This window comes from Halichoeres trimaculatus, unplaced genomic scaffold (assembly GCF_033239565.1).
Source record: "Halichoeres trimaculatus isolate MK-OKI-2021-1 unplaced genomic scaffold, fHalTri1.1 fHalTri1_scaffold_16, whole genome shotgun sequence".
NCBI classification, from domain to species: domain Eukaryota; kingdom Metazoa; phylum Chordata; class Actinopteri; order Labriformes; family Labridae; genus Halichoeres; species Halichoeres trimaculatus.
In genome coordinates, this window is record NW_027437194.1 from 13,949,192 (window position 1) to 13,965,177 (window position 15,986).

At 40.4% G+C, this 15,986-nt stretch overlaps 1 protein-coding gene across 1 annotated transcript; it reads left to right on the forward strand.

Moving 5' to 3' along the window:
- The first annotated feature begins 5,530 nt into the window (after positions 1-5,530).
- LOC141805775 (uncharacterized) lies at positions 5,531-15,670 on the forward strand. The gene is made up of 6 exons (XM_074690964.1): positions 5,531-5,727; positions 7,650-7,791; positions 8,366-8,789; positions 10,326-10,568; positions 10,703-11,022; positions 13,484-15,670. The coding sequence occupies exons 2-6, from the start codon at positions 7,658-7,660 to the stop codon at positions 15,573-15,575; spliced, it is 3,213 nt and encodes a 1,070-aa protein (XP_074547065.1). The 5' UTR covers positions 5,531-5,727; positions 7,650-7,657; the 3' UTR covers positions 15,576-15,670.
- The last annotated feature ends 316 nt before the right edge of the window (positions 15,671-15,986 follow it).

The following is a 15,986-nucleotide window of genomic DNA, read 5'->3' on the forward strand; positions in this document are numbered from 1 at the left end:
GAGCGCTATCCAGAAAAAGAGTGGACTTCTTCATGGAAATCTGGGCCTCTCCTCAGCCACACAGCAAGTATGTATGGATCTTCAGGAACAACTGGGAACAACATGAGCCACACTGTTCAGCATCAACACTCCACCACCAATGGCCATGGCTCAAAGTGGGGTAGAACCTTCAGGATTGCCAACCCTATGCCCAAGTTGGAGCAACCCTGGGTGCAGTCCCTTCCAAGCCCATACCAGTATGAAGTCATGTGGTTTAGAGAAATGACCACTCCAAACAAAATCAACCCCAAGTTTAGCAACAGCCCAACCAATTTCAATCAATGGGGAATCTCCCACAGGTTCTGTCAAGGTCCCAGCTCCAAGACAAAAGGAAACACAATGGTTAAGCAACCTGTTGATCCCATGGTTATTATCATGAAACATGTCAATTCAAGGAAAGATTTATTCTCCAATATAGAGAAGGAGAAAAAAGCAGACAGGTCATGGGTGGGATGCCACCTGCTTGGAAAAACCCAACCAAAGCCCAAGAAAGGTGCTGCTCCAGTCAAGGTATCCAACACAGGGGAAGACGATGATAAGTTCTTTGAAGAATGGGCAGAATCCTGGAAATTCTTGGTTAAGTCTGGCAGTGTTAAGAAGATGCCTGTTATCTCCCTGAGAAGTTGGAATGAGTCATGGAGGTGCCTTATTCCACCGTACCCACCAATGAACGGCCCAAAGACCAGATAGAGGACATTATTAGGTTGATGTTAAGCTGAATCAAGTAAGGTGAAACATGAACTTTGAATCTGAATTCAGATAGCAGATCAAGACAGAAAGTTTGAATATCGACATTTTGTCTCTGTTTCCTAGTTTAAGTTTTGCTTGTGATTGTGTAATATCTTTTGCTTGTGAGTATATTAAAAAAAAACATTTACAAGCTTCCATATTATACATCCAATAAGTCAAGGTTTATTGAAGGAATAGTTTCAAATTTCTCAAATATCAAAGTAAATGTTTACTGCTAATTACCATCTCATATCGTACTGTCATTAAAGAAAATCAAAGTCATTTCCTGTGTATGTAAAATATGCATCTGTAAATCACTGAGTTATGTACCATAAAACCTGGAATATAAGTCCTAATGGTGTAAAGGATGTTTTCTTTGGTTTGCTTTCTAGAGGGAGGGTTAACATTCTCCTTTTGTGTTCAGCAATGTGCACTTTCTTTGCAGATGTGTATGCTGTCTCCAGTACCATCTGTTTTTGCCTTCCTGCTAGCTGTTGGTACAGTATTTGAACTTGGCCCAAAGTACCACTGATAGTAGATCCACTACAGGTCTATCTTATGAACAAGTATACCACTGTTATTTATTTATTTATTTATTTTAGAAATACATGGTGAGGATCCTTTAAGATAAATGGACCCACCTCACTCTGTATCCAGCTTCAGAGGGATGCTTGTTTCTTCAAGTACCATCCAGCAAAGTGCTATAAGACAAAGAATTTCATAGATTTGCATTTTAACTTGGTTTACAGGTAGCACCAGCATATAGCAAGTGAGATCCATATGCATGATGACATCTCGAATTTTGGGAATTCATTTTTTGGGTGAAAAGTGAAACAAAACAAACAAGCAAAAACAAACAAACAAACAAACAAACAACAACAACAACAACAACAACAACAACAACAACAATGATAATAAATACTGGCACTTCTTTTGGCATTAGATGACAGAAATTCAAACTTGAAGGACTTTGTCGCTCTTACTAAGGTTTTTTCTAGTTTTACAACTGTACAAATCAAACAGCAAAGTTTTAATATGAATATTTTTTGCAGAAGGGTTACTTGGAAGCCAAATGACCTGTATTACTCCAAAGCATTTAACTTCCTCTCAGCTTATCCCTTGCTCAGCAGAGAACTGCAGCATTAAGTAGAAAGACTAAAATCTGATTTTTGCTCATGTGATAGAGATGATATTTGATCCATTTTTATTTAAAACATGAGCTTGTGAACAAGCAAATAGTGTTCATTATCACAAACACAAGTATATAAAAATTCATTGGTCCTGTCTATGTTTCTGTATCAAATTGTAAAAACCAGAGTAGAGGAATAAATGAGAATAGACACTAATGCAAAAATTTCACACACTATATTTAATACTGACAAGATTTTTCACATCTGTGTGGCATTTAAAGCTGTGACTTATTTATTTATTTATTTATTTATTTATTTATTTATTTATTTATTGCAGTTCCTCTGATGTTCAACAGGTGGTGCCACCTGGAAACCAAATGCAGTCTGTTTCAGTATTCATGGTATATTTATTGGCATAAAATAATGACTTGCAACACATTATTAAAGCTCTAAAAAAAACTATCACATCAAAGTTTTATTTGATTTTTTTTCTTTTTACTCCTAATCGAGGCTCCAACTCAGTTAATGCAGTAAAAGCTCTATTTATGGCCTACAATTTGCTGGTGTGTGGCCAGCCTTAGTTACTTTTGTTTCTTTCGGATGACTTAAACTGTCTTGCAGATACATTCTTGAAATCTATACATTCATACACGTAACTGATGATGCTGTCACTTGCTCTTTGAACATAAACTCACAGTGTTTGTTGATCAAGCAGCAGCAGAGGCTGGTTAAGACTTGCCTGCTCTGCAGCTCAAATGACCCTGCTGCAGATTTCTGCCACCAGCAGCAGGATGACCAGAGGATCCTGTTTCAGGTGGAGGGGTCTCCTGCTGCTTCCTGACCTCACAGAAAAAAATGACCCATGAAAAATGACCCCCAGTTACACATCCCCAGCTTTAGTTTGTGCTTAATATGTTGCACAAGGAAGAAAAAAGTTGTTTATCCTGGAGTGTAATTCACTTCAACAGGGCACAGAAAACAAAAAAATAAAAATAATACAAATCAGACAACAGAAAATTCATAAAGCATTCAAATTGCAGTGCAAAGTATACCAGAGTTTTATTAATGGATCTCTTTTTTGTTCTCTCATAATTGAAGTGCCACTGCCTGCAAATAGACGATGCTTTAAATTAACCACAGTTTTATCAAATCACACAGGTAATCGTGCTGTGGAATTTTGACATTGCAGCAGATTATTGTTTGTATTTGATATGTAGTCTCTGACCTCATCACCCCTCTCAGATTACAGTGGGCTACTTTGCCCTGCCTGCCCCACCAGCTTGACTGACGCTCAACTCGTTCATTGGGCAGACTTATAATCTTGCATAATCAGCCCCTCACTGACACATCAGGCTAAGTACAGATGGTCGACTCTGCTGAATCATTCTGCTCCTCATGGAGCTTTGGGTCTTTATTTAGAATGCCAGACTATCCTTAGAGAAAAATTATTTGTTTACAAGCATGATTGGTTCTCATCCGTCTAAAATAAGGACGATCAGTTAAAATTGTACGATATAAAGAGGACGTAAAATAGAAATAGTGATCACTCCCCCAGTGATGTTTTTTTTTTTTTTTTTTTTGCACATTTTTATATTTGACACAATTTCTATCATCAATCATAAGATATATTCATCAAGTTAACAGATGCTCTTGCTATATTTTTGTTTATCAGATAGCTTACTCACACAAAGTATCTACATGCAGTGTGATAAAGGAGTTTTATATATGCTAAATATGCTGAAATTTCAAAAGAAAGCACAGTGCAGCATTTGTAACTAGTATTTTTTCTAAAAGCTTACATACACATCAGCTTTCGCTGTTAAAAGGGCAGAAATTTTGAGAATATGCAACAACCATATTCTTACATTTTGACTTCTTAGATAAAACTTTTCAGGAGTATTTGTTCAGGCCTGCTCCAACAAAACCCCAACCTTTGCAAGAGATGCTTGCTCAACCAGCTGCACACAAACATGCTCAAAACTCTTAAGAAATGATATAAAGACTTCACAGGGAGCTGCTTGTGTGACTATAACTTGAAGAGATTTTATCTGACTTTGTGTGAACTCAAAGATGGTGTGAGGAGGATTTGTCTAAGTTGGACAGCAGTGCCACTTAATGATCAGAGTCTCAAACACACTATTGTTTAAAAACATTCTTTGTCCAAGACAACTTTTACTGGATACTATGAGACAAGGTAAGGTATTTATCAGCAGTTGTGTAGAGCTATGGTTTGAAATCATTACATCATTACAAACAGCTTAGCTTGTGTTTCCGCCTTTAGCTTCTGCTCTATCGCTCTCCTGTTCTTCTGCTCCTCCACCCTTTTTCTGTCCGACAGGCTCCTGTGTCAACCATCACTACAAAATCAATAACAGAAATCATTTTCAGCAGAGGAAAACTCGGATCTTTGGTCTCACTACTAAACTTTCTAAGCTGGTGTGGTGTTGTCATAGAGACTTTGATGTGCCATAAATCAATCCGGTCCTGCTCAACCCAATTGAGAAGCTAAGAAATAGCATTTCAAAATAACCTGTATTTGCGCCGATAATCTAATTTTTAAAGTGTGGATTATAATCAGGAATATATTAAAAGGATGAATAAAAACACCCCAGACTGAAGATAGAAAACCATTTTGAGACTAGTACAGAGAAAATGTCTACACATCCGTCTGTTTACACAGACCATAAAAAGTGTCATGATCTGAATCTCTGTGGCTTTATCGTCCATCAGGCTGTGAAGACACCGAAGCTTTCCCAGTTTCCCAGTTGTTTCATGCCCTGTAAATTGTAGAAACTTTCAGCAGAGCCTATGTTAAAGGACTATAACACACTTATTCAACCTGTGAACAGCTGATTGAACTTCTGGTGTTTCATATCTCTCCACCACAGCTCAGTTTCTGACACCCTGAGCAGAAGAAATGATCACCTTCTGCTGACCTGGCATACCTATCACTTTACCAGTTTGTAGTCAAACACACACATTCCTTTTTTATTTTGCTTGAAGCAGCAACATTGCTGGTCAAAGTTGAACATATCTGACCTCAACAGGGGGGCGAGTACAATATTTTAACCCCTGCATGTTTTGTCTATTCTGAGCTATAATGCAAAGGAGCAGAGAGAAATGTCTGCCAAAGGTAATTTTGTGCTTCACCGATGGTGCGCTTCAAGTGCATGAACTACAAGAACCCTGAAACTGTACACCAAGAGCTGCTGAACAATCCTCACAATGCTTGGCAGCTTACCAGCAGGGGGAGGTGTCTTTAGAGAAAGAGTTTACACATGGACTCTGTCCACTGGAATGTATGTCTCCACTTTGTTCCAGCAAGTAGCACGTCTCCTGTTCACTCACAGCTCTGGATTCTGATTGGCTTAGACATGCCAAGACCTGTCTTGTTTGTCTAATTTGTGCACCTGTTGAATAAAGATCCATTTCACATAAGTGTTTTTTTTTATTTAATTAAAGCAACTGCTCTGTGTTCCCAGGCAGGCGGCTGCTCCTCTCGTTGCCTCATTTGAGACTAAATTTAGAGCTGCAGCTCTGGATCTGTTAACGTGGGATGTAAAAATAGCAAAGAGGGAAGCCTACTCACCCCAGAGCAGACATACGCGACAGACTGTGTAAGCTGATGAAAATTTAACTGCACAAACAAGCCAAAGACAAATAGACAGAAAGGGAGACAGACTGGTACCTTCAGAAGGAGTCAAGAGAAGAGACAGACTGGTCCAGAGACAGGACAGGGACATTGACTGTGGTTCACCTTCATGCTCACTGTTGTTGGATGTAAACATACAAACAGGCAGAGGCAGTTTGAAAGAGACAGAGACCTAAGGTAAGTCAGGATCTTTTTTTTTTTTTTTTTTTGGAGATTTATATTCAAAGTTTGATAAACTGTGTGTAAAAGTAGCTCTACAGTGTCTTAGATGAATACTGTTTAAGTTTTGAAGAGATCTGATGGAAATCTTCGAGATAAGCTATGGCTAAGCTAAAAATCCTAGAGGGTCTGCTATAATGTGCAAGGTCGGTGTCATGTGATCATCAAAGCCAGCCCGGGAAACTGTAGGGGGGGATCTCCTCTGATTTAATAGTGTGTTTCCATGTGTCGAGTAAAGCTGTGGTGTGTACCCTTGTGCTTTGCTTGTCATAGCCAGGGAGGATACAGTAAATGTCCTGCTGATGACACACCTCTATCTCATGTCCCTTGAACACAGCCTGTACAAATTGGGGAAGTCATACTGTTAAACTAAATGTGAAAAGTGGTGGTTATGAAAGTGTAATCAAGAAAGTGCTTCACACATGATTCTCTCGAGTGGCATGCAGCCAATGGTTGCTTGAAGCTGCCAGGCTGCATGGAAACAGATAAGAGAACAAGCACTATCAGCCTATCCCAGGGATTCATTGATACATACTGGGACATTGTCCAAAATTTTCTTCATTAACCTGTCAACAAAAGACAACAGAAACAGAAACCACAAAAATTCAACTGTATCAGAAACACAGAAAAATAGGACATTAAAGCGATGACTTTAAAGTGTACAACAACAGATTTTTATCCCTGGAGCAGAGTAGGTACTCACTAACCTGCTCCTGTGTCAGGCTTTTTATCTGTGGCTGTAAAGAAGACTTCAGAGGTAGCAGCCTCTGTTAATTCTCATCAGTTTGCTTCAGGGGCTTCTTTGATTTCATCTTGCTCTGAGAAGCCTGAGCTCTGTAACTAATTTTAATTCATCGTTTTATTCTGAGGTCATCTTCATTTATCATCTCAGACACTGCTAAGTCCAGCAGACCATCCTGCAGAGAGAGGAGGATTAAAGTGTGTTAGCTTTGTGTTACATGCTGCTCTCTGTTACACACTGGTTGTAAGGCCTGTTTGTGCTTTATTAATAGTTCAAAGACCTATACTGATGTTCTTGCTTTTAATCTCTGTTATGATAACATCACCACAGGAACCAGTGAGGGCATGCACTCACTCACGATGATCTAAAGAAATCTCTTGAAACATAACATAACAGAGACGCACAGCATGGTTAAAGACTGATACATGAGAGGAGTTATGTTTTATTTTTGACCTACAGAGATAGTTGTATTTTTTTGTCTTAAAAAGAATCTCAGCTACTAGCATTGCTATTAGAAACCCCTCTTGAGTGGTTATATTTTCCAACAGGTTGTACTCCCTGTCCCCTTTACTGACAGGATTGCTGCTGTTTTTGTCATTCTAGCCCTGTTTCCACTAAGCTGTTTTGGTTCAGTTCATATCTGTACGGCACGCATTTTGTGGCATTTCCACTGACTAAGGGACAGACCTCCAAATAACTGAACCGTACCATCCCACTTTTTGGTACCCCTCTGCTTGGGTGGCAGACACACCAGAAGGTGGAGCTAGAAATACTGCAGTCCGCAGCCTTCTCTGAAACAAAGCTTGATTGTGCTTTGTAACAAAGAGCCACATGCCAATCACAAAGACAACAAATTGCTGAATGTCTTCCATAATTGCTCTTTGTTTACTGTGTTGCATTTTCTTTTTCATGGGATTTATTAGTGGGGTACACTGTGTCGTGCCGCTATTACGTAACTGATGCAGCTATCAGCATCTGGCTTACATGCCGCCTAATAAAAAGGGCATGGTTGGCTGTGGAAACAGAAAAAGGATCATGCTTTACTGATCTGATCTGTACCAAACTGTACTGATTCATACAGAACCACTTGGTGGAAACTGGACTTTATTGCCTGCTTTTTTTGTCTCTTCCTTTTAAGGCAACAGGATGTTGGCAAAAAAGCAGGAGAGGAGGTCCTTCAGTAATGGGCCGCTGAGAGACCAGTGGGAGAAGATTGCTCAGAATGTGGCAGACCAGAACAAACAGGAAGCTGAATGGAAGAGGCAAAGTACAAACAAAATGTAAGAATCATTCAGAAATTATTAAAACCATAGCTAAGATCTCCAAAAGGGAGTCTGTTTAATACTTTATATTGACTTAATAAGGTTTACATTGTCTTAAATATGTGTTTTGTATGGAAGACAAACAAAAAAGCAGCCAGCTTTCAGTGGACATTCAAGGAACTGCAGGGTTGTGTGTTTTTTTTTTTTTTTTTTTTTTTACGTCCTTTTCTTTTTTGCACTTTCATACTAGCTCCATTTTTCAGCCCTGAACATTGCTGCCTATTGCCTTAGCATACAGATTGTGGCCAAGAGGTTTGTAGATATATTTTTCCCAGAAGCCTGTTCCAGAGAACTAGTTTTAGACCTCTGCTTTAAAGGAACAGTCTGCAGAAATTGGAATATTTACCTTCCTGTCTGTAAAGTGTTGGAGATGCACAAAAACAAGAATCTCCTGTCATGGATGGAGTGAGATCCTCCAAATTTACCTCTTTTTTTTCTTATGTTTTGCATTGAACCAAAGAAAACCCTTCTTCCCTGTGTCCACCCATCCTCACAGTTGAATCTGACCATTTGTTGTTGTTTATTTCTGCAGAGCAGGCTCTAAGTGGAATTATCACTGGTCCCTTGTAGCCACCGGAGACTTTAAGAAGGCCACCAGTGGCCAAAATGAAGCAGACAACAAGCCAAAAATCAAGTTCAAAATCGTCCCCCCTCCACCCAAAACCAAACCGGAGCCTCCACCTCCTCCACCTCCCCCAAAGAGAGAAGAACCCCCTAAACTTCGATGGCCGAAACGTAAAGTGGAAGTGGATGTGTTTGGGATATGCTGGAAAGATTCCTGGATGAGTCTAAAGCCTCCAAAGTACCTCTACCTGAAGTCCAGAGAACTACAAGCCAGAATCTCAGGATTCACGACCATAGAGCTGACCAACAACAGGAAGTACAAACCAAAAGAGTGCCAGCCTGAGGATGTGTGGATGACACCTACTGAGAGATGGAGTCGCTCTTGGAAACAGGTACTGAGAAAAACACACTGAAGCCTTCACACTGAATTAAAATTACGCAACTGTTGTGATAATCAGCAGTGAGATCTGATCAGAGGTGCACTTTCAAACATCTTTCAAACACAAGAATTCAAAACATTATTTTTCTTCAAACAGACCTGAAATGTGACCTTTCCACACTAAGAGAGTACAGGGAAATTGGAGTGGGTGCCTCTTGATGGTGTTAAAAACACAGGGGATATTTGTTTGCATGATGAATCTGTGGGTCAAATATTTGCAACCACTGGCACCAAATACAGACCATGTTGTAGTGAAACCTCAGAGAGTGACATGAAGCAGATTCTGACTTTACTTTCAGGCTGAACAAGGCCCAATGACCTTTTAGGTTCATAGGCAAACCTGTAAGTGTCAAAAGTACCAGTGAAGTTGAGGATACTGCAAGTGTTTGAACAATCTGTGCAATGAGTGCACATTTCATTTTTTATAAACTTGCTCTACAGTTAACATGTTAGAAACATAGACTGTTAAAACATACAGTACAGACTATGAGGGACTCTGAGAGAATCTGAGTGAAGCTGGGTGACAAAAATGTTTTTTTTTTTTTCTTTTGAGAGTCTAATTTCTTCTTGTCTCTCCCTCCCGACATATTTTCAAAATCCCGAAAAAACTACACAAGAATGGCAGCTATCAATCACTGTTTAAAGTGGCCTTAAACCCTGTTTTTAAACTCTAATACAAGGGTAGCCAACCTGTGGCTCACAAGCCGCATGTGGCTCTTTGCCTTTCAGTGTGTGGCTCTTCGATCCGTTCATAAAAATATATATAAAGCTATGAGTAGTGGTGTGCCGATCAATCTAAAATATTGATATACTGATGCCAATGTTGGGTTCAGTATTGATCAATGTTTGGGTGTACAGGTTGATACTTGAGTTTCAGTTTCTCTTCTCTGGTACTAAATTTAAACACACTAACAAACACAGTAAATCTCATTTTGAAAATTGGAAATGTTTTGATTTTCATTTTATGTCATTTCGTTTATGCGTGAGAGGAAGTGTGTTTGTAAGACCACGGGTGTGATGTGGCTCTCTGTAGTACTACAGTCATTTTTGTGGCTCTGGGTCTCTGACTGGTTGGCCACCCCTGCTCTGATACCTCATGAAAACAAAACTTTTGTTCAAGAAGTATTAATTTTTTTAAGTTTAAACACAGCCCATTTAGAATGACTGGGAGACAGAGTTTTTGACCTATATTGCAGCCAGCCACCAGGGGGAGCAGTTTTGGTGGTGACCTCACTTGGAGCCGAGCAAGATGACATCCATCTTATTTTATTTTTTTAAAGTCTATTGTTAGAAATGTGTGAATAATGACAGAACTGTGTAAAAAGGCAACTTGGGGCAAAGATCTTGAGTTTCTGAAGTACCCGTTTTTGTGTGTTTATAATCCTTAATTTGAACAGTTAGTACGTGCTAACTTCTGAGACATTGAAGAGTTGCCTGTCTCTTCTTCTCATCTTATGTTTGTGTCCTCTTTTACTGCTCTTGTTCCTAGGTGAAGAGTCCAGCTCAGCAGGAGCCCCCTGAGGAGGAACAGTTCCAGTGGGAGACATTATATGAGAGGAAACATGTTGGTAAAGCTGAGATAAAGGTGTATGCACTGCCCCCCTGGGCTGGAACCTGGAAGATTATGAACTTTCCCTTTAGACAGTATAAACCTGAATGGGATGAAATATGGCCAGATTACGAACAAGAGTTCAGTGACAAGCTTTTTGACCTACAACAACTGGAGGAGGAGGTGAGGATCAATATCAATCAGATTTTTTTTTAATCCCTTTAAGTTTGTTTATTGCACATTAGTGCAGATATTAAAAACCATCAGTCATTTTTATCAGATTGATTATGTTGTTTTTGTTGTGTCTTGTCAAACAGGAGGAGTTAGAAGACTGGGAGGACTCATGGAAACTTTCAGAGGCAGAAATTGAAACAGAATACCAAACAGACGATGAGACGGACTATGATTACGAAGACGAGACGGATGAAGAGTCAGAGTATGGATCAGAAGACCTATCAGATGATGAGACACTATCGGAAAGCTCAGACAGCCCTGAAACGTCTATGATGTCAAGGATAAACTATGTGTTCATGCCTGGGTGGAGCAGCTCCTGGCGGATGTCTGCAGCGCCCCCTGTGGAGGCAGTAGAGCGACAGAAGAGCTGGAACTCCTGCTGGGGATACAGCCAACAGTTCAGGTGGGTGGAGTTAACCCTGTCATGCAGAGGCTGTTCCAAAGCTTTTTTCACATAATTGTATGGGTTGTGTTGGATTTATTTAACTTGAGCTACCTCAGTGGACACCAATAAGTCATTCCACACTTCATCCCACTGACCAGCCATTGTAAGTGTGCTAAAAATTACATTTAGACATTGCAGGTGATTGCTTTTGCTCCTTTCTTTTTTCCTTTTCCCTTTTTTTCTGAGAAAAGTAACGACAAAATTTCCACATGATTTGATTTTATGTTTGGAGAAGTTGTCATCAGTAAAACCCAGTATTTAAACATCAGTCAATATTGATGTAGAGGCCTTGTTGTTCTTACAAATTGTTTGAAGTTACTATTTTCTGTAAATCAGTGTATCTTTGTATTTGATTTCCTCCAGTGATTTTGCTGGGTGAAACGCAAAGGCATTGTTGTATTTCAGCCCCGTGTTTTCACGGAAACTGCGTTTTAGCCAACCTAAAACACAAACTTTTGAAAACAGCCTCCGGAGTGGATTTTTTTCTAAACTCTGCCGACACCATTGCCATGTAAACAGTAAGTTGGTATTTTCAGTGGAAACGCTGACGTCATGCACCGCTTCACGCAAGTGGAAACAACAGCACAACATCACCATTGATACGATTGTTGTGGACTTGTGCTTGTGCTGCTGAATCTGCTGACTGTCTTTCAACCAAATGTGCATCTGTTGCTCCACTTCTGCGCTTGGTATTTGCCAATATGATCGGCCCAGCTCTACTTCAGGGGAGATATCCCAAAAGCGGTTTCTGTACAAGATAGTTTAGCGCCAGGTAGATTAGGTTAAAGGGACAGTTAAGTTTTTTTTGAAGTGGGGTTGTATGAGCTCTATGTGACCACTAAGGACATTAGATACAGTAGAAAGTTGTCTCCTCTCCCTCAGTAAGACACAAACTGTAATTGCTGGTGACGAGGAAATAGACGCTAACAGGGAAATACCGTACCGAATTAAAAGGCTATTTTCTCTGCCTACAAGAACTAAAATCAAAAAGTAATACCACAGTTTAAGAGTACGCTACATAGAATAATTTTTAAGTGCATTAAGTCTTCGGAAATATAAACATTTATCCGGCCCTAACTGGTCATGTATCCTTCCGCGCAGCGCTAGTGCGCTCCGTCCCCCCTCCTCCTTTCAGCTATAGGGAATGTAAACAAGCTATGCTTCGGGGCGCCGGTTACAGACATAAATGTTTATATTTCTGAAGACTTAATGCACTTACAAATTTTTCTATGTAGCGTACTCTTAAACTGTGGTATTACTTTTTGATTTTAGTTCTTGTAGGCAGAGAAAATAGCCTATTTCCTCATCACCAGCGATTACAGTCTGTGTCTTACTGAGAGAGAGGAGACAACTTTCTACTGTATCTAATGTCCTTAGTGGTCACATAGAGCTCATACAACCCCACTTCAAAAAAACTGAACTGTCTCTTTAAACAGGACAATGATTTATGGAGGAAAAAAATACAGTTGATAGCATAGCACCTTCAGACCAGTAGAGGGCAGTAAGGCAATAACAGAGGCCATTCAGCAAAGATCACACTACAGAAAGACACATAAATGCAGTTATTTTTGGCTCTGTTTACACAACAACTTTTCACCTTAAAATGCTTAAAACGCAGTGGAACAAATCTCCTTTACACAGATACGCTGAAGGACTGAAAATGCTGTAGTAAGCATGTCAGGCCTGTAGTTGGCTTGTCAAGAAGCGGCTTTTGGTAGCTCTCCACCAAAGTAGTTGGGCTGATCATCTGGAGTGTTAGCAAATGGTAATTGCAGAAGTGGAGCAACAATGCACATTTTGTTGAAAGACAGACAGCAGACTCAGCAGATTGAGCAGTACAAGCACAGCAAGGTAGTCTGCAATGATTGTAACACCAGTACTGTAGTACTAATGTATGTGCAAAGCGGAGCAAGTCAGACTTTTCCACTGAAAAGTCCGGCTTGCTGTCCACACAGCAAGGGTGGCTGCGGAGTCTCAGAAGAATTTCACTCTGGAGCCTGTTTTTAAAAGTTTCCATTAAGGTTGTGCTAAAACGCCATTTCCATGCAACAAAAGGTCGAAATGCTACAATTCTTCTGTGTTTCATCCTAAAACCTTTGTTGTGTAAACGGCCCTTAAGATATGATGGTGTCCCACCACTGAGAGCCCTGACAGTCAAAAGAAAGATTTCAAATTTGCATCCTTTAAACCTCATCAGGAAAGCAAACAACATGCAGTTTTATGTAGTTTCATTTTTCAAAGCCTTGTGTTGTTCCTATTTTTGTTTCAGTAAATGAACATTTTTAACCTTAGTCTGAAGAAACAAAGAAACATCATTTAATAAGATGAAATTCACATTTAAAACAAGCAGAGATTCTATTATAACCGTGCAGCTCAGGTTTATCATGAACTGATTTCACCAAATCATGTTTTTCCTCAGGTGGTGTGAGGCTTCACTGATGTCGCATCACCGACACAGCGCCATGTTGACGGCGAAACGTGAAACTACAAACCTCCACCTCACGTCACAGCTGGACAAGGAGATTGTGGATATGACCGAGTGGACAGACGCCTGGAAGACCCTGAAACGATGGGCCTTACCCGGGTTGGCTGAATCTGATGAGTCAGAGGAGGAGGAAGAGGAGGAGGAAGAGGAGGAGGAGGAGGAGGAGGAGGAGGAGGAGAAGGAGGAGGAGGAGGATGAAGTAGGCGAAGAGGAGGAAAAAGAAGAAGTAGCTGAAAAAGAGGAAGAAGAAGTCATAGATAAAGAAGAGGAAGAAGATGAAGTAGATGCAGAAGAGGAGGAAGATGAAGTGGATGCAGAAGAGGATGATGATGAAGGAGTTGATGAAGAACAGGAGGAAAAGAAGGAAGATGAGGAAAAAGAATCACACATAACAACCAAATTCAAGGAGGAAATTATGAACAAGGATGAAGACAAGGATGATAAGGAGGAAGAGGAGGATGAAGAAGTAGATGAAGAAGATGAGGAAGAAGAGGATGATGGTAGAGAAAAAGATGTAAAGGACAAAGAGGTAAAAGAGGAGATCAGTGAAGAAGAGGAGGCTGAAGAGGAGGATAAAAAGAGTGGTACAGAGCAGGAAAGTGAGGAGGAAGATGATGAGGATGAGTTTGAGGAAGCACAGGAGGGGAGGGAGGAAGAAGAGGAGGGCAAAAACATAAACCAAAACACTGTTAAGGATGAAGATGAAGAGGAGGAAGATGATGAGTTTGTAGATGTGGAAGATGAAGGTGAGGAAGAAAACAAAGAAAAGGAAAAAGAGCATAAAAATAGGGAAGATGAAGATGATATCGAAGAGGAAGAGGAGGAGGAGGAGAAAGATGATGGAGAGACACATGCTCAGAGAACAAAGGAGGGAAAAGGAATGAATCAAAGCAAGGATGAAGATGAAGATGAAGAAGAAGATGAAGAAGATGAAGAAGAGGAGGAGAAGGAAAAAGAACAGGACAAGGCTGAAAAAGACAACAAAGATGACGAAGAGGAGGAGGATGGTGAGGAGGAAGAGGAGACAGAAGTAAAAGAGAAAGGTAAAATTGATGAAGAAGAAAAAGAGGAGGAGGGCAAAGAAGTTGATGAAGAAGAAGATGAGGGAAATCAGGAAGAAGAGGAAGATGATGAAAATGATGACAAAGAGGAGGATGAAGAAGAGGAGGATGAAGAGGAGGGGGATGAAGAGAATAAAGTTAAGGAGAAAATAAATGTAGACAAGGAAGACAAAGAAAAAGATGAAGAAGATGAAGATGAAGATGAAGAGTTAGGTAAGGAAGAAGAAGATGATGAAGAAGAAGATGAAGAGGAGCATGAAAAAGTAAATGATGGGAGGGACAAAGAGTCAGAAGAAGAGGAGGAAGAAGAAAATGAAGATGAAGAAGAGGAGGGAAAAGAAGCAGATAAAGAGGACAAAGGAGGGGAAGATGAGGAAGATGATGATGATGAACAAAAAGAAGAGGAGGAAGAGGAGGAAGAGGAATTAAAACAGACTGTAGCAGAGCAGAAAAGGTTGAAAACAGAGAGAGACAAACTTGAAAAAGCAGAGAAGAAAGAGATGATCAAAAGAGTGAAGACGAAACGAACCAAGCGCAAACCAAACGTCCCGCTCCATCTGCAGTTTCACAAACTCCACTCCCCCTTCTCCTCCTGGAAGCAGTCCTGGATGGTGGCCGTCGCTCACAGATCAGGAGATGTAGACGAGGAAGAGGAGGAAGTAGGAGATGAGGTTGAGGAGTGGCGAGCTTGGAGGGAGTCTTGGAGAATTTGTCGGTGGAAGAAGCCTGATGAAGATGTTGTGGTTTGTTTCTCCACTGAGCACCGGAGTCAGAGACTGCAGAGACTGATAACTGATGAAGAGGAGGAGGAGGAAAGTACCAGGAAGAGTGAGTGGAGTCTCAGCTGGAAGATGAACGATAAGGCAACAGAAGATGACGAGGAGGAGGAAGATGAAGGAGAGGAGGAGGAGGAGGATGAAGAGGAGGAAGAAGAAGAAGATGAAGAAGATGAGGAGGAAAACTAAATTTTTCTCCCACTTAAAAGATTATACAGAAATCATTCTGACATTTATAAAACCCGCCTGACTCCAGGAAGTGAACGAAGGGCTGAGTTTTAAACTCACAGGACTGAAAGTGTTTGAACCAAAGACTGGAGCCAGCTTATCTTATTGGCTCATACTGTGAACAGACAGCTTCTGACCTCAGAGCAACTACTGAATGTTAATTTAAGGCTCTTTGCACAGAAATATGTTTTCATAATAAAGCAGAGTTTCAAAACCTGAGCTGTTTGTGTCCAACGCGCTCACTTTTTGGAGATTTGAAGATCAAGTTAACTCCTTAAACTCACTGTGTTCCTCCTGTCGCTCCACGCTCCACACTCCACTCTTTAAGGCCCTGCACTAACTGTAGGAGCTTATAGGGGTCAGAAAGGACAC